The sequence below is a fragment of the Phocoena sinus genome, chromosome 16 (genome assembly GCF_008692025.1).
Source record: "Phocoena sinus isolate mPhoSin1 chromosome 16, mPhoSin1.pri, whole genome shotgun sequence".
In the NCBI taxonomy this organism is placed as follows: domain Eukaryota; kingdom Metazoa; phylum Chordata; class Mammalia; order Artiodactyla; family Phocoenidae; genus Phocoena; species Phocoena sinus.
In genome coordinates, this window is record NC_045778.1 from 20,794,276 (window position 1) to 20,813,969 (window position 19,694).

The following is a 19,694-nucleotide window of genomic DNA, read 5'->3' on the forward strand; positions in this document are numbered from 1 at the left end:
GCTGAGAGTTTAGGTCATTTGATCTTTTCTGGCACACAATAAGCATTCATTAAATATTTGTTGAATTGTGTGAATAATTTAGGACAACTCAACAATTAATAGATTCTTTTTATAGCATGCTACAAATATTTATTAAGTGACTAATTTGTGCCATGCCTTGAGATTAAAACTGTGTGGCCTATATACATTTTTTCATGGCTTCGATTCTCAAGGAGTTGATCTAGTTAAATAGATAAAGCATTAATGCATAAATGAAAACTCAGTTTAATTCAGCAATATAAGAAATGTTATAACCATTAGTTGTTTAATTACATAATAATTGGAAGAAATAATGAACAAAGGCAGGAAGGAAAGATAAAGCAAGGAAATACTGGTGGAACTTTTTGGAGACAAGGATTTGTGTAGAAGAGTGGCAGATCAGACCAGAAAGGTTGTTTATGTTTTATAGGATCAGTATGATCACATTTCTGATTATACCAAGGCTTTTCTTATTCCTATTTGAAATCTGCACAATATTGTCAGGCCAGTGGGCTGTCTACAAACAGATTTATCCCCAGCTCAGTTTACACTGTGGTAAATTTTTGGTTTAAGTCCCCTGTGACATTGGAGATATTTGCTTATCCCTTTTATTGACATTATCACCCACATTTTTTTTTTTGGCTGCGTCACGTGGCTTGTGGGATCTTAGTTCCCTGACCAGGGATTGAACCTGGGCCCCCGGCATTGAAAGCGTCCTAACCACTGGACCTCCAGGGAATTCCCTCACCCACATTTTTAATTAAAGCTTATTGTCTAGGTTATAAGATGAAAGGAGAGAATCTCTAATATATTAACAGGAGACTTCTTGGTTAGACTACGTTTTAACTAATCCATTCTCAGTTTGGAATGAAAAGCAGTTGGGTGATGAGGCAAAATAAAGAAGGTTTTCCAGGTCTTCCGTTAAAGTATGCTGACTTTGATAGGAAGTTTGCTAAAGCAAGAAACACCAAATGGGTAGATCCATATGCAAATAAAAATAAGAATTGAATAGGGATATAAAATACAAATTCCTTTTGATAGATTTCAGGTAATAACTTCTCAGAAATGTGTATTAGCCCTTGCTATTTCAATCAACAAATTTTATTGAGTCTTCTTTGTGAAAACAGTCTAAGACTTAGTCTTATGTTATTTTTCTGTTCTCTTCTTGCTTCTGTTAAATAAACACTAAGTCCCTAAAATCAAAGTTAATAATTTTAATAATCCTTTGCCTACCGATACATATGAAAATAATGGCGAGTTTCCTTCTTTTGGGTGATTTTTGAACTAACCTGCATAATTACTTTTCATGAGAAGACAGTGGAGGGGGTGGGGCAATGAAAAGAGAATACATTTTAAACTAAGAGGCCTAGGTTTGAATTCCCCCAGCTGTGCAGCTCACTGGTTGGCTACCTTTGGGAAAGCTAAACTTCCTTAAGCCTTAGTTTCCTCCTTGTAACATGCAAATAGCAATACCTTTCAGGGTTGCTGTGAGTGTTGAATAAGAGATAACTTAGGCTGCTCCTGTCTTAGAGTACACTTGGAAGAAATATTAATTCCCATCTCCTTTCCTTCACATCATTAGTGTTAGTGTGATTATTTGGGTCATGCATAAGAACACTGAACTTTATTTTCAGCTTTCTGAGATGTCCAAGCTGCCCAAAAATAGAATCTGAGTGGAATCACCCAGAGACTGGCACACTGGCATTTAAGATATTCAGTGATAGCATTATGAAGAGAGAATATTTCAAGTATTATTTTCCTACCCTTAACTTGCAAAAAATTTACTGACCCATGTTGATGTGCTGAGAAATAACACAAAGCATTAAAATTTACTTTCAAAAGAACAAAGGTCTTAAATTGTCTGAACAAAATGACTATCATAAATGGAACAAAAAAATAGGTCTGTTAAAGCATTCAGACTGCCTTCAATGCCCTATCTTTCAGCATTAATGCCTGATGTTTCAGTCCACATATCAATTCATGTTCTCAGCTAAAAATACTGCAGATACAATGTTTCTGAAAGCATTCGTTTTTTTCTTTCTATATTTTCTCTTTGCTTGTTTGTTTAGTCATACAAAAGAATTTCAGGGTTCCTTTCTGTCAGAAAAATTATAAACAAAATTCAACACAGTGTTTCCTTAAAGTACTTACTAAAAGAGACAGTAGGTTTTATGTTCATTTTTACCCTTAATTTTTTTTCAAATACTGCAGAAATGCAAACTTTTAAACATGTACAGTAGTTATGAGCACAGACTTAGAGTTAGCCTTAGGTTTAATCCTGGTCCAGTCATTCACCCATTGTGTTACCTTGGGTAAGTTTTTAACCTCTTTCTAAGCCTTAGATTCTTACCTGTAAAATGAGAATTCTAACAGTACCTACTTCATAGTTTGTTGAAGGAATACGTAAAATAAAGTACAATGTCCATGAAGAGCCTAACACAGTGCCTAGCATACAGCTAAAGAATGTTAACTTACTTCTACCGAGATGATAAGTTTATATGTGTGTTAATATAATCATTATATTAATGTGGTGAGCAGGAGGAATCAATTGTAGACCTCAGGATTACATGCCTGATACTAATTGTCTTGGATTTCTTCAGTTAATCATAGATGCTCTTTTAAAAAATAACTCTGGGAACAGATTTCCTTCTTATAAATAATACTTCCTAAAAAGTGTAAACTTTGGGGCTTCCCTGGTGGCGCAGTGTTTGAGAGTCCGCCTGCCGATGCAGGGGACGCGGGTTCGTGCCCCGGTCCGGGAAGATCCCACATGCCGCGAAGCGGCTGGGCCCGTGAGCCATGGCCACTGAGCCTGCGCGTCCGGAGCCTGCGCTCCACAACGGGCGAGGCCACAAGAGTGAGAGGCCCGCGTACCACAAAAAAAAAAAAAAAAAAGTGTAAACTTTGATATGTCCTCCATATCAAAAGCACAAGTAAAGGAAGCCTTACAGTGCTTTCATAGAAACCACATAGTAAAGCTTTAATCTACCCCAAAACTGGGGGTGCACACATTATTATAATAACTGATTATTTTCCCATATTTACTTTAATAAATGTATCAACCATACTCTCAGTTTTGTATCAGGTAAAGATGTTTACACGTGTCACATGCATCCTCCGCATGGATATGTTGTGCATTCCTTATGTTTTATTCTTTAAAAGTTCATGTTTATTATCCTTTTCACCTCATCAAAGGAGAAATCAAGAAAGCCTGTTTCCTTAGTCATCTTAGTCATTATCCACCCACACCATCCATCCAGGTTAAGAACATCGCACAGATTGAGTTAGTAAAGTTGATCCGAAAGAGCAATCTGTTCTAAGTGACGGTCCCAGGATCTGCCATGGAACCCTGTAAATACCCTTCATTACTCTGGCAGGGCAGTATCACATTTCCTTCATGCTACTTTTGTGGCTGACACAGTTAGGCAGTGAGATTTGGGCTCTGGATGATCCTGGTTGATTGACACAGGAACGGTCCTTCTCCTGGGACAGGTAATCACAAATTTACTTTTCAGGATAATAAGTATTCTGTTTATAGTTTGTTTAGATGTTTTTAGTTTTTAAAACTAAATAGGTTTTGAACTTATAGCTTTTTAAGTTTTTTTAGTTTTAGTTTTAAGCAAGTGTTTTCAGTACCATTGAGATGAAAAAGACATTTCTTAAGGATTTAATTGTAGTTCTCAATTACACTGTATCATGGGGTTTGTTTAAGACCCTCTACAATCCACCATACATACATTGTTTTGGATGGTCAAGAACTTGCCTCTGCTGTGTTCTTCTCATTAGCAAAGGTTAGAAAATAATACAAGTCTCTATTCTTTTTTTTTTTTTTTTTTTTGCGGTACGTGGGCCTCTCACTGTTGTGGCCTCTCCCGTTGCGGAGCACAGGCTCCGGACGCGCAGGCCCAGCGGCCACGGCTCACGGGCCTAGCCGCTCTGCGGCATGTGGGACCTTCCCGCACCAGGGCACGAACCCGTGTCCCCTGCATCGGCAGGCGGACTCTCAACTACTGCGCCACCAGGGAAGCCCACAAGTCTCTATTCTTTAAAAATAAGATATAGAGGATTGTTGTTTTTTCATCTGATACTTGAGGGGAATACCTCAATATAAATCTATAAACTTTAAGCAAAACTCATTGAAAATTTGGTATATGTCAGAAATTTCTTTTAAAGAATAAAAATCTAAAGCAATCTGGAAAAATAGCAAATACAAAAATTTTACATGAATCTACTAGCACAGAAATTCTCACATGCTTATCCTCCAAGTGAAGACTTCCTCTGTCATAGATCTTCCAGATTCCTTGGCATTCCTGTGGATCACCCCAATGTGAGTAAACTGTTTCTATAACTGAGTGACTAAATTAAGAAAACAGCTGAAGGCAAGCACAAGATCATGTTCAAACCACAATAAACACATGTGTTAGATGGGGCACTCAACTTTATGGGGAAGGCTTAAGACATGTAAACTTGTGTTTACTTGTCACTTATGAAATTTGTTTTTAACTATGTTGTATATATTTTTTAAGTTTTAAAAAGTATTCTTTGTACCAGTAAACTCTGGTAAAATCTAAGCTAGTAGGTTTGTGGTGTAATGTTTATACAATTACTAAGATGATATGTAGGGTAGGGGCTACATTACTTGGGAGCAGAAACCAATTTTAAAAAACTAGAATCTAGAATACAAGGTTGATATACTGTAAGCAAGGTATCCACAGTTGCTGAATATTATTTATTTAAAATATTTATATGCAACTTTTTTTCAAAGAGCTCATTTTTTTTTTTTTTAATATGGAACACTTCACGAATTTGCGTGTCATCCTTGCGCAGGGGCCATGCTAATCTTCTCTGTATCATTCCAATTTTAGTATATGTGCTGCCGAAGCGAGCACAAGCTCAAATTTTTTGTACACTATCTGTATTTGAAAATGTTACAGTAAAAATGAAAGAAAGATTACTGCTATTCAGAAATTCTTTGTCTCTTTATTCTGTAACTTTTTTTTTTTGGCATTTTAAACCGATTTTAATTCTCCCTATTGATTCCTAATTTCACTGCCCAACCAACTCTAGTTTATCTTTCAGTATGGGTCTCCTTCCACCTCAGTGTTCTATACCTGGGTGAAAGGTAGGATACCAGGCTTATCATGGAACAGTTTGCAAGGAAGCAGAAATATGTTCACTTACAGTGTGTGTAGACATTTCCCTTTGGAAAATCATATTGTAGCACATCTTTGTGCTAAATGAAATGGAGGTTTTACTTTTTCCTGTCCCGACTCAAGACTTAGCAGCACTTATATTGATTATGCATCAAGATCTGAAAGGGATAGTGGGGGAAGATCCTCTCTTTAAATAAAAAGAAATCGTTGGAGCACCTACCTAAATAGAAAATGCAGAAACACAATTAAGTAGTCTTGAGGTTAATTTCAGCACAGGTAAGAGATCAAACAACCCTGTACACTGAAGATCTAGATTAATGCAGTAATGAAAATAATCTATCCATATAACTCAGTTATTCTTGTGCCCTCTTCCCACCTTAGTAACAGTGCTTTCAGTCTGGATTATTTTAAAGTTTTCCTCAATAGTCTTTTTCATTTTGCCTGTGTAAATTCAAAGTTCCTTAACAAAAGGTATAGTGAAGCTTCTGATTTGATCATAATAAACAAAGTTTATATCTATTCAATATACTATAGGGAGTCTCTAGGTGACTGAAAAAGGTAAAAAGATCTCTTAGTAAATGCCATGAGGGCAGGAATTTTGGTATGTTTTGTGCACTGCTTTATACCCAATACCTGGTACATAGTAGGCATTAGATAAATATTTGTTGAATGAATGGGAAGAAATTCTACAAGTATTGTGTGATTTAATTAAGAAAGGTAGGTTTATGGGCTTCCCTGGTGGCGCAGTGGTTGAGAGTCCGCCTGCCAATGCAGCAGACACCGGTTCGTGCCCTGGTCTGGGAGGATCCCACATGCCTCGGAGCGGCTGGGCCCGTGAGCCATGGTCACTGAGCCTGCGCGTCCGCAGCCTGTGCTCCGCAACGGGAGAGGCCACGACAGTGAGAGGCCCGCGTACCACAAAAAAATAAAAATAAAAATAAGAAAGGTAGGTTTAAATCAATGTATTTCATGCTACCCAAATCTAAGAATGACCCTTAAAAGAAAGAAAAAAAAAACCAATGGCATTTATCTGAATTTTCAAAACCCAGGCTTCTACCAAGACTGAAATAATGGGGTTAACTTTTTTTTTCCAAATTCATATTCTGAAAATATATGAAATTAATATCAAAGAGCCTATACTTTGACAAAGTAGGTTTTTGAGCAGATGTTGGTTTGGCTAAGGATTCTTTTTTATTGTTCGGCAATGCTTGTGTAAAAGAAGAAATCTGGCATAGACTTTTTCAAAATAATATACAAAAAAAAGTTATTCCAGGTACTCATAAATGAATAGGAGTTATAATGTGTTACATTATATAGTAATTTTGACTTTTAAACAGTATCTGATTAGTTTTTTTTCTGAAAAAGTTTGTTCAAACTAATTTGTTACTGGGTTTATTCTCGGACTGATGGCTTTTTCCTCTCCATTTTTCCTGTGATCTCTAGTTAACAACTTTTAATGTTAGTTATCTTCTCTGCTTTTTCTAAGCCTTTGGACAAACAGTTAAAAAAAAAAAACCCTCAGCTTTAAAATGTTGGACCTCACTTTCATACTGGCTTTTCATAGCCAAATTTCCTAAAATGTATCAGTGATTAAATGAGAGTAAATTTCCCATGAATTAAAGTTAATTCTCTTACCTTCTGTGTAGTTCAGGGAACTCTACTCAGTGCTCTGTGGTGACCTAAATGGGAAGGAAATCCAAAAAAGAGGGGATATATGTATATGTATGGCTGATTCACTTTGCTGTACAGTAGAAACTAACATAGCATCATAAAGCAGCTATACTCCAATAAAATTAATTATTAAAAAAAATAAAGCTAATTCTCTTAAAAATTAAGAATTTTGATATATTTCAAAAAATAATGCCATTTTATTTGACAGATGGAATGTGTTATAACCAATTTAGTATTAATTCCAAACATAAATAAATAAACAACTTGGGCCTCTAGCTGTAAGTGAAATTCTATAGGTAGGAAAACTGACTGACCCCCACCTCCCATAGGTGCTGTCCTGCTGTGGAATCCCTTTGCTCAGTTTTCTCCTATCCAATCAGGTGGAATGTTTCACAGGCACATGGTTTATACAGCTCAAAATAACTTGGGACCTGTGAGCTGACAAATGCTCTGGCTCCGGTGGTGACAGGTTGTCCAGCTTCTAACAGCCATCTTCACTGAAACTAAGGTTAATTCCTCACTCTATGGACGGCTACTCTCCATTTCCAAGGACGTGAAGAATTTTCTTTTTCTCCTGTGCTTTCATCTAAAAGTTCTCCTTGGATAATTATCGTCACGGTGGAGTGCTTGGTTTGGACATCCTCATCTGGGTCAACTAAAAAAAGAAAGGTAATATCCAGATTTAAGTTCTCAAGTATGTTTTGATAACAAGAAACTGACAATGGGAAAGGGATATTTCCAAGACCTAATTACTGTTGCTTAGAGCGAAACCGAGGATAACTTTCTAATTACGTAGGATGGGACACAAAATTATGTGAAAAATAAAGTTTTCTACGTGGTCAAATTTTGGAGGGGATTGATGAGACCCTCAGAGATCACAACCTACTCGGGTCCTAAAGGAAAATATCTTAACAGAGGAAGTCGTGACATGTGTATTATCATTGGCATTTTCCATACATTCATTTATTAAAATTACAGTGTTTGTATAGAGAGTATGTGTGCAATGCCTATTTCCTTTTAAAAGGAAATCAAATCTAAAATAATATGACTCCATAGTTAAAGACTTTCATTTAACATTTTTTTTATCATGTAAAAGGATATGCTTGCTATATTTAGTGTTGGGAGATCTGCTCCCTGGATTAATGTACACAACAGCTGCAGAACGTCTTGCTCAAAGGACATTGCTCTTTCTTTCTCCTTTCTCTCCCCCCTCTCTCTTTCTCTCCCTCTCTCCCTCCCTCCCTCTCTCCCTCCCTCCCTCCCTCTCTCTCTCTCTCTCTCTCTCTCTCCCTCCCTCCCTCCCTCCCTTTTCAGCTGCATCAGAAAGACACTTGACAGTCAGTGGCAAGTGTTTGACTTGGTACATTGCACTATTAGCGGTAATTAGATGCACAACTTGAACTATATTTTAATAACCGTATAAACAAAGAAAAAGAAAACATGAGTTAATCTGTATTTCCATTCCCAAAAAGTGAACATTACAGTAAGGGTGCTAAGAAATTTTATTATCTTATCAACAGATTTTTTTACTCATACTTGTTAAAGATACTAGCATCGATCAGTTTGAAAGAAACAAAACAGCTAACCAGTTTCCTTTCTGAAAAAATTGTTATTCAACTACTTTCACATTGGTAATGATGAAATGAATTCTACAAGCTCTAAATTTAAAAATTGTTATAACTTTTTAGTCTCTCCTTAATAATAACTCTTAACTTCACATAAAATCCATATAATCCTTTTCTAGGAAATTAAGAATGTCTACACTTATAGCTATAATAAACATATTTTTAAACAAAAATTAAGATATGCTGTCTGATACACCATTTGACAATAATCAAAATATTTAAAATCAAGGCCATCCCATGAAATCTGAAATATATGCACACTGTACTTACTTTGTCGGGACACAAAATTATAAACATTAGAGAATCTTATAATAATGGAGTATGAAACAAACAGTTGGACATTATCCAAATTCTGGAGGTTTGTCTCTATTCCCACTTGTAGAATATGGCTAATGCTATTGGAACTCCTAACAACGTATTAAAGCACCAGTGTTCCATATGTGTACAATTTAGAATATAGACTCTACTACAGACTCTAATACATCGATTGTATAATAGAATATAGTTTCTAGCTTACAAAGGCACACATTCAATGGAATGGACTCAGAACCACAATTCATGGACACAAGAAATTCAATAAATTTTTATCCCAATAGGGTTTTGGAATTCATAGAGATGGTTTTTCAAACTTATTTTTGAAGAAACGGGACTACAGATAAATTAGGTTTCACTGTGAAAGGACTTTAATGAACTAATGTTAGTATATGAAAAGGTGACAGCTAAATTTTTTAGGTTAACTCCTGGATGCAATAGGAGTAATGAACTCAGCTCATTAACCTGAAAATAGAAGATGAATGAGACTGCTAACCCCAGAATAATTAGTCTCCTCATTGACATTGAGATTTGACAAAGGCATGGCTTGTAGCATGGTGTCATTGCCTATAAAAAGCCAAAAAAAAATGAAAAGATTTTATCTCTTTTCCTCTCTTAAGAGATATAGAAGGATCAAACACCACAGAAATATTTTCTTAAATTTTTATGGTGCTTTACAGCTGATAAAGAGCTTTTAAAACTGCTAAGGCCTTGGGCTTTTGCTTAAAGGGAACAACCCGTGTACAGACAAAATGGTGTGTTGAGAAATTTAAGAACATGTTTTCAGCAGTTACATTTTTGGTGGGCACAAAAGTTGGTGCGACTATTTACCTGCAGTCACTGAAGAGTTCCTACAGCTCATGTATAACTAGAGTCACCTTGACAAGCTCTGTATAGACTGTGTGCTACATAGCCCTCCACCTGGAGTCACAATGCACCCCACGGTCTGAGAGAGGCCCAGCAGAGCCTTCACACCAAGGGCTGGAACTAGAACTAGATCTTGAGATCACAAGCCGAACTGGGGTACTTGCTCCTCTCCCCATCGAGCAAATGTGTCAATTAGGGAAGTTATCATTTTTCAAATCCTTAAACACCTAAAGAAAATGAACCCAAATATTAAGAGGCTGAAGAAGGATGAAAATGTTTACATTTTTTTTCTTATTTAAAATGAATCTTTGAGTTAATGGGGATTGACAAAGTTTTCTCATTTGGGACTTCGGTATAAGAGCTAAGTTCATCATGAATGGTGAATTGAGAGTGAAATAAAACCTCATTTTTGTGACTACCACCAAACCCTTTTTTTTTTTTTTTTTTGCGGTACGCGGGCCTCTCACTATTGTGGCCCCTCCCATTGCGGAGCACAGACTCCGGATGCGCAGGCTCAGCGGCCATGGTTCACGGGCCTAGTTGCTCTGCTGCATGTGGGATCCTCCCGGACTGGGGCACGAACCCATGTCCCCTGCATCGGCAGGCAGACTCTCAACCACTGCGCCACCAGGGAAGCCCCCCAAACCCTTTTTTTGATCCTAGATTCCTGAAGCCATCTTACTTGGCTTCATTACCTTTTTTAAGGGTCACAGAATTTACTTCTATACTATTTATTTGCTATATTTCAGATTAAATACTAACTTTGGGCTCTGGTTTTGGTATCTTTTACACTAGTGCTCCCCTACAGAAAAGGATTACCTTAAATTTGTATAGTGTTCTACATTTCTAAAGTTCCTTCACAAACAAACCCATGAAGTAAGCAGCGTAGTTCTGTTCCTCAGTTTAGAGGTGAGTTAATTAAAGATGTCTATCTTTTCCTATTCCAGCTCTCTAGCCAAATAACTATTAAATATTAGACTGTTTTTGTGTTCCCCTAGAAACCAGATTTGTTTTCTCATTTAATATCTAAGAATATTTCATAGCCAGAAAACTTCAGTATTCATGTTTTAATCCAAGTTACTTCATATTAGGTTTTGCCAATTCTCTGGTCAATGCCCCGATTTAAATGTTCATATTATAAGCAAAAGATGAGTTTATAACTCATGTTACTTCCAACAAGGTCTTCTCAGAACCTACAGAAGAATAGTGTTAACATGACTTGAGAAATATGCCCAAAGGTATCAGCATTAAGTTTTGTTTTTGTAAACGGGAGTCTTAACATTTTCAGCAAGTTCTTAGGTCAGATCCTCTTTTCAGCAAAATTCGTAGGGAAAAAATATAGATATTTGGCAAAAGAAAGTGAAGAACATTCAATAAGCATCCTATGTGGCTAAATTAGTTTACATGATCTACTAAAGTTGGTCTTGATGCCACATTAACTGCCTCATTTCAAGTCCAAGACCATTTCATCAAAAGCACAATCTGTTTTCAATGGCATTTATTCATTCTTAGTTTGAAAGCAGTGTAATATCTGTTTCAATTTATAATAAACAGAAAGAAGGAAGCAACGTCCAATGTCACCTGAACACACCAGTTGAAATGTCTAAGAGAACTTTGACAGTTGTCAAATGAAATGTTTAAGAGAACCCTTCCTAAAACTTGCTCCTGCCTCATCCCAGTAAATAATTCCACCACTCTCCTAGTTGCTTAGGCCATAAATACTGGAGTCACTCTTGACTCTGGTCTTTCTCTTGTACCCTACTTTCAATCCATCATTAAATCATCCTGGCTCTATTTTCAAAAGATATCTCAAATCTGACCATTTCTCACCATCTTCCTCTAATACTACTCATTGATTCAAACCAGCATCCTCTCTTGCATTCTTTGCATAGCAGGCACAATTGAACTTTCTCAAAACCATGTCATCTGCTTCAAAAAACTTTAAAATGGTTTCCCATTCACACATTTGGTAAAACTCAGAGTCTTTCCCATGGTCTGAAAGATCTTACATGCTCTAGCCTTCCACTCTTCTTTCTCACTCACCTCCTGGCCCACTGGGCTTGACTTGGACACACCAAACATTCACCTCCCTTGGCCTTGACACTTAATTCTTCCTCCCAGATGGTCACATGGCTAACTTCTCCACTGCATGAGAAGCTTTGCCTGACATTCCTAGCCAAGATGTCAGTAGCACACCTTCTTCTCTACCTCATCATTCTCCAGTCCCTTGCCCTACTTTATTTTTCTTCTTAACATTTATATCTTCCCTACTAGAATGTCAACTCCATGAGGGCAAGGACTTTGTCTGTTGTTCACTGATGAATCCTCAGGGCCTAGAAGGGTGCCTGGCACATAGTAAATGCTCAGTTAATATTTATTGGATGAATAAGTGAAAGCTGGATTATCCATAATAGCTCTTGGGTTTTTTAAAACTATAACTTTTATAACAGATAGTTTTAAAATTAATGCTTGAAAGAGAAAGTAATACATTTTCATATTTCCTATTTTAGGTAATATTTATCAGTTTAACAATTTACACATGCATTTCCACCTGAGAACCATCTGAGATGGAATTGTTATTATACCATTTGATAGGTGAGGATAATTGAGATTCAGATGCATTAAGTGACTTGCTCAAGATAGCAAAGTTATTTAGTGTTGGGGCTGGGATTCAAACCCAGGCTTTTTATGATAATCAGATGTTCTTTGATCCTTCTGGTATGAAAACAAAGCATAATTCCAGTTATTTTATCCACCATAAATAAATTTTTATTTGAAAGTCACTTTGAAGTTATTACTGCTTTTACCAGTTTATATTTTTTCTTTGTGTCTGTAAGGTTCCTTTGTAAGTATGATTTCTATTTATCTGTCTTACTTTAGCCTGAAACTTTAAAAGAAGATAAACAAGCATAGATTTAGTAGGAAATTCTAATGAACAAAAGAATTCAACAGATACTTTCTGACCACCTTCTGTGTGCTGTGTGTGTACAGAGATGAGGGTATACAAAACAAAATGAGGTAGACAGAAAAGTAAATAGGCAAATATGCATCGTAATAAGTGCTGTGTTTGGGGGTTAGGACAGTGAATTTTGGCAGCATACTGGAGAGGTACCCAACCCAGAAAAAAGAAGAAATCCCAGGGCCAACTCTCAGCTAAGAACTGAAGACTGTATAGGACTTGGCCCACTAAGATAGTGAAAAGAGGTGGAGAAAGGGAGCAGCCAGAGCAAAGAGGATATGTACAAAGATCTGAAGGCAGCACAGTTTGTTCATGAGACTATGCATATTTCATAGAATACAGATACGCTGAATTAACTACAAATTCAAGTTTAGTTTCTCTTCAAAGTGTGTCCTTGGATCAAGTCACATCACTAGTTCTACTTCTACTTCTTATCATGGTATGTGGCCACAGTTGTTAAATAATAATAAATAATAGTAACTACCATATATTGAACATTTACTAGATGTCAAGCACATTAATCACCCTTCAACTTATGAAATGGCTACTGTTATTACCCCTGTTTTACAAACAAGCAGAGGCTTACAGAGGTTAAGTAACTTTCTCGAGTTTATACAGCTAGGAACTGTCAGAACTAGGATTTGAACCAGATCCATCTAACTCCAAAGTGTTAGGTAACAACTGTTAAATTCAAACATTAAAGAAATCCTTAATTTTGAATGCTTGAAATTTTTTTTTTTTTTTTTTTTTCTGTGCGCGGGCCTCTCACTGCTGTGGCCTCTCCCGTTGTGGAGCACAGGCTCCGGACGCACAAGCCCAGCGGCCATGGCTCACGGGCCCAGCCGCTCCGCGGCACGTGGGATCCTCCCGGACCGGGGCACGAACCCGCGTCCCCTGCATCGGCAGGTGGACCCTCAACCACTGCGCCACCAGGGAAGCCCGAATGCTTGAAATTTTTGTTATAATAATTTCTCATGACTATAAGCATCAGAACAGGCACACATTTACACCTCAACTGGCTCCTTTTTTTTTTTTTTGGCCGCACCGCACGCAGGGCATGTGAGATCTTAATTCCCCAACCAAGGATCGAACGGTGCCCCCTGTAGTGGAAGCACAGAATCTTAACCACTAGACCGCCAGGGAAGTGACATTGGCTCCTTTTCTTTAAAAAACAACAACAAAGAAATAGTTGTAGAGAGAAGTGATTACTTATATGTGTATTTTCTTCTCCATTTTCACCATACATATAAACTTTTTGGAAGTTCTTCAACATTAACATCACCTTTACCCATGTACTGTTTGTTACTACCATCAGTTGAGTGCTCATTATACTGGCTGGCCCTGTTTTACGAGATTTGCAATCGTAATGTTATTAATCCTCACTCCCCAGGAAATAGACATTAGCCATGTTTTACAGACGAGGAATCCAAAGATCAAAGAAGTTAAGTAATTTTCTCAAAGTCACACAACTGCTAGGAGATGAAGCCAGAATTTGAAAACAGATTTATCTGATTCCAAAGCCAATGTTCACTCCATGTTGCCTCGAGATAAAAGCCATCTTAAAGAGCTAGAGACAAAGTTACATTAAAACACAATATACAGTGATGTCTAACTAATAGAGAGAAGACCATCCTGATTTATAAAGCACTGAATTTCCCCCCTCACATTTAAATATATACAGAAACTCAAACTTGGTTAATGGGATAGTTGATTTACAAATGGAAAGGATTTTCAATCAGTATATAAATTACATTTTCAAATAGCATTTTGTACCTTATTTCAATAACTTTAACTGTCCCTCTACAAAGTTAATGCACAAAGAGGCAAGTTTTCAGCTGGGATCTCAATTACATTTTCATATACTATTTTGTATATCATTCACTGTGCTTCAAAATTTTAAATAGCCATATAGTTCTATTTAATGAGCATATCATAATCTAACTAATTTCTTATTGGACATGGTTCCAATTTTTTAATATTATCATCCATACTATGATGAATATCTTTGTAGATAAATTTTTGCACCCTTCCAACCCCATTGCATTTTCAATTAATCTTTTTTTAAGGCACAATAAAGCTCACCCAAACAAGCGGCTCCAGTAGTGTTAATCTCAGGCTATGGAAGCATATGAAAAAACATTTTGCTGCAGGTGATCCTTTTAGCCATCTTTAATTGTCCTCTCAAGGTGACTGCCTACCTTGTCAGTTTAGAGGTTAGTTTTAGATAGCACTCTAAAAGTTTGAGAACTAGGGCAGTCCCTAGGAAGCCCTATTTGTAATATTTTGTGATATTACAAATATTTTTATTTATGATATGAGGCTGTCATATAAAAGAAGAAAAATTAACTGAAATAAATTTTGTCATAGAATGTTCAAGCCAGAAAATATTTAGGAGATTACTTTCCTCTCCATCTTCCAAGCACAAGGCACACGGTAGCCAAGAATGGCAGATAGTCTTCATCTCCATTACCATCTCTGAGTGGCTGGTGGTGGCTGAGGGACTGGAGAGTTAAGTAAGTGAAGGTCAATGGGAAGAATACTGTAATCAGTTAGCTGCGTCTCTTAAGGAGGAGAGAGAGGAGTAACAGCCTATGGGTTACAAGCTTGCTATCCTTCTAGTAAATATGTGAGTGAATAAATGGGTATAACATTAATAATATGAAAGTAGTTTGCATTACCAAAATTTCTAGTCCAAGGGACTTTGAACAAAAGTTATTGTACTATTTTTATAAGACTTTACGAATTATTTATTTTTGAATAGATATACCCATATAATTTATGTTAATATATAACTGATTAGAATATACTCATATAATTACAATTTAAAATTAAGAAAAGGGTATACAGTGAAAAGTGTCCTGTCTTGCACCCCACTTCCCTGTCTTCCATATCCCCTCTTCACCAATGTTAATTTAAGAGATTTTTTAAAAACCTACGCTCTAACTCACACCTTTGTAGAAATTAAAATAATTATACCTTATTTGAAAAAGCTAAATCATTATAGTTTTCAAGAGCACACTGAGCCTAAAAACAACACTGAATTTAAACAACTTGTCTCTAGTCATAAAATAAAAGCATTATTTATTTTCATGAGCTAGATCAAGTTTATATTTTCAATAACTAGATGAGATTATATTGTCAACATCTTTTAATTTCTGTTATTTTATTACATTCAGGGTAAGGGGGAGAGGATGGAGAGAAAACTCTCTGTGTATGAAAGCACTTTAAAACTAAAAACCCTTTAGAGATATTATCAAAATTATGTTTAGAAACTGTATTTAATATCTCTATAGTTATAGCATAGCTTTCAAAATTGAACTTGTATTTAAAGAATTTAATAAAGTGATAATCACCATGCTTTTATTTCCAATTTCAGGGAAACCTCTTTCAGTTGCTCTCCATTTTACAATATGAGAATAATAATCTTTAAGTCTTTAAAGTAAATTTTGTGAAAGTATCAAAACTAGGCAATTTTTACTTTCATATTTAAGTTCTTAAGCATCTATCATGCTGTAATAAACATAGACTTGTTATTCTGTAGAAATGATCCAAACTTTTTGTTATTATTGTTATTTTGTGACAGCATGCAAGACGACAGCCTAGAAGCTTCTACTTCCATATCTCAGCTTCTAAGAGAGAGCTATTTAGCTGAAACTAGACATCAGGGAAACAATGAGAGGAGTCGAGCAGAGCCTTCCTCCAACTCTTTCCATTTTGGCAGTCCTTCTGGAGCTGCTGAAGGTGGAGGAGGCCAAGATGACCTTCCAGATCTTTCAGCCTTTCTGAGCCAAGAAGAATTAGATGAAAGTGTCAATCTGGCAAGACTGGCAATCAATCACGACCCTTTGGAGAAAGCAGATGAAGCCCATGCTAGAAGATGTTTTTCTTCTGATCAGATGAAACACTCACCTAAATCAAGTTTGGACCCTAACTTCTGCCAGGATAACTATCGAAGTCCTACCAACTCTAAAGAGAGCCTCCAGGAGGCAAAAAGGCCACAGTATAGTTCTGAAACCCAGTCCAAAAAAGTATTCTTAAATAAGGCTGCCGATTTCATTGAAGAGCTGTCATCCCTTTTCAAAGCCCATAGCTCCAAAAGGATTAGACCTCGTGCCTGCAAAAACCACAAGAATAAACTGGAATCTCAAAGCAAAGTTATGCAGGAAAACAGCTCCAGTTTCTCAGATCTATCAGAAGGAAGAGAAAGATCTTCTGTTCCCATCCCCATCCCTGCAGATACCAGGGATAATGAAGTGAACCATGCCCTTGAACAGCAGGAAGCCAAGAGGCGCGAAGCTGAGCAGGCTGCCAGTGAGGCAGATGGGGGAGACACCACCCCAGGGTCTTCTCCTTCGTCTTTGTACTATGAAGAACCTCTGGGGCAACCTCCCCGGTTCACTCAAAAGTTACGGAGCAGAGAAGTTCCAGAAGGAACCAGAGTACAGTTGGATTGCATAGTGGTAGGAATTCCACCACCTGAAGTAAGGTAAAAATGTCCCATTAGTAATGTTTGGTAATTACTTTCCATCTACTGTGATCCTCCTCATTTTATCTTTCACGTATGTGGTTTCAAAACTTATATACTCCCTTTGAGTCAGAGTTTAAAGCAACACTGTCTTAATAGAAGTGTAATATTAGACATACATTCAATTTACAATTTTCTAGTCATCACATTTTTAAAAAATAAAAAGAACTGGGTGAAATTAATTTTAAAAATATATAATTTAACCAATATATTAAAAATATTACCATTTCAACATGTAATCAATATAAAAATTATTAGTAGGATATTTTACATTCCTTTTGTCACCGGGGCTTCAAAACTCAAGGTGAATTCTGCACTTAACAGCACATCTCAGTTTGGATGTTAAATTTTCCTAGGAAATACTTAATGTGCATTTAGATTTCAAAAAAATGTAGTTGAAAAAGTAGATTGTAAGACCCAAGTTGTTCCAAACATACTTAAAAATTCTGTAAGAACTGAACTGAGTATCGGCTTTGACATTTAAATTAATTAAAATTAAACACAATTAAAAATTCAGTTCCTCAGATGCACTGGCCACATTTCAAGTGCCCAATACCACATGTGGCTAATGAACATGCATTAGCACAGATCTACAGCCTGTAACTTAAAAAACAAAGTATTTATGACCTATACTCAATGAATACCTGTGGTATTTTTTCAATTAAAAAGAAAGCAAATAATAGAATAAAGTCTGATAGAATAAAGGAAGAATAAGGCTGTGATAAAGATCAATTTAAAGATTTATTTTACATGTATTGTATTTATTATATACGTTTTGATATCCACTTAATGAGCACTCTTCTCCCTAATGCCAAAGTCTTTCCCTAATATGACTGATGAGTAGAAGGGATATTCATCTTTTATGTGTCTACCATCAGCTTTTCTGGAAGTAAGTAAAGCTAAGCTTCAAGGCTCTTCATGTACACAGGCTACATCTAATTTTGTGTTCTAATTTTATTTTATTTTTTTAAGAGGTCTTTACACTTTTATGAGCTTCAGGCCCCACAAAATCTGGACCCAGTCTTAACCCCCAGGGTGACATTTGCTACCTCTTGTATTATAATGTAATAATATATGAATAATGTGCTGGAAATATATTACTTTTATAGAGAATTACTGGTATTTAGAGTCCTATAAGAGTTACTTTGCCTCCCTAACCACCTAATTACTACTAGAATACTATTTAACATTTATTCTAGTTATGTAAGCAGGGCCTCATCTTCTTTTTGCAAAATATTCATATTATAGGGTAATAATAGCACTAGTATTAATAATATCTTTAATTATGTATTCCTATTGATTAAAGGGATTTTAGTATAAAAACATATTCATATATTGAATTTTGCTTTTCAGAGTCAACATAAGGCAATATTAAATATTATTTCTACAGTGGCGTATACATTTTACTATTTAGTTACCCAACTGACCTCCTTGAGGGCAGGGGTTCTATTGTTTTATCTTTGGACCTTGAGCACCAAGCATGGCTTCTAGCCTATAGTAGTACTCTGTAATGACCTACATGGGAAAAGAATCTAAAAAAGAGTGGGTATATGTATATGTACAAGTGATTCACTTTGCTATACAGGAGAAACTAACACAACATTGTAAATCAACTATACGCCAATAAAAAAAATGACAACAAAAAGAAATCATCCTAATTTTTATAGGACAACAATAAGACTATCAGACTTCAGAGAAGGGCTGGAGGACTAGAAAGGTCAAAGAAGACTTCAGGGACATACAGGAATTTTAGTTGAACCTTGAAGAGTAAGAAGAAGTTAGGTAGAAATTTAACTCATTTATGCATTCAACAAATACCTACTGAGTTACTAAAGTGACTCATTGATGGTACAAAACAATTGGGAGCTATTGGAGGTCAGGGACCTTGTTTTGAAACCAAGTCTAAAACTCTTCTAAGAGGGCAGCTCACAGTCTAATAGAGGAATCAGACAGACATATAATCAAAACATTGCAATACTGTGTAATAAGGGTTGTAACAGAAGTATGTATAGGATGCAATGGCAGCTCAAAGGAAGATGTGATATTTTGCCTGAAGTGCAGGATGAAGGAAACATTAACGCTGGAGGTGCCACTTTAGTTGATAAAACTAAGGGTGGAAGAGGAAAGCAAGGGGAAAGGCCTAGAGACGAATGTTTCCAGGGAACTGCAAGTACTTGGCTATGTGACGAACATGGGATAACAGGTGAGGAAAGATGAGAGAAAAGACAGAAGAAGTAGGCAGAGGGACAGGTCCTTTTAGGCCAGGTCAACTCAACATGTTTACATAAGTACAGATGCTGGAATAGTAATAGTATCTTTAGATGACAGTGAGGAGACTGTACTAACTGGAAAACAGTGGAGCCAGATGATTTCGAAAAGCCTTGAAAGCAAAGTAGAATAGTTCAAAAGTGGTTTCAAAAGCAAGTGGAAAACATTTAAGGTTGTGTATAAGGATGTACTAAGATGAAAGGGCGAATTTAAGTAGAGTTAGTCTGGAAGAATGAGTTAGACCCCAAAAGAATGGACCCATGAGGCCACTTAGGAAGCTGTGAAGGGTATTCCAG

The 19,694-nt window shown here is 36.4% G+C and overlaps 1 protein-coding gene and 1 non-coding gene across 4 annotated transcripts in view; one reads left to right on the forward strand and one right to left on the reverse strand.

Annotated features, from left to right (window-relative positions):
• Positions 1-3,334: 3,334 nt before the first annotated feature.
• MYPN (myopalladin) overlaps positions 3,335-19,694 on the forward strand; it is a 79,846-nt gene continuing 63,486 nt past the window's right edge. Inside the window, exons 1-3 of one of the 3 annotated variants that reach the window (XM_032608384.1) lie at positions 3,444-3,510; positions 7,393-7,511; positions 16,189-17,091. In XM_032608384.1, the coding sequence (XP_032464275.1) occupies positions 16,190-17,091 (902 nt within the window). In that variant the 5' untranslated portion in view covers positions 3,444-3,510; positions 7,393-7,511; position 16,189. Of the gene's footprint in view, positions 3,511-4,080; positions 4,346-7,392; positions 7,512-16,188; positions 17,092-19,694 lie in introns of those variants that run through there. The other 2 variants (XM_032608387.1, XM_032608386.1) reach the window with 2 other exon arrangements.
• On the reverse strand, positions 4,801-4,907 carry LOC116742081. Its single transcript, XR_004346352.1, has one exon. It is a non-coding gene; the product is annotated as a U6 spliceosomal RNA (small nuclear RNA).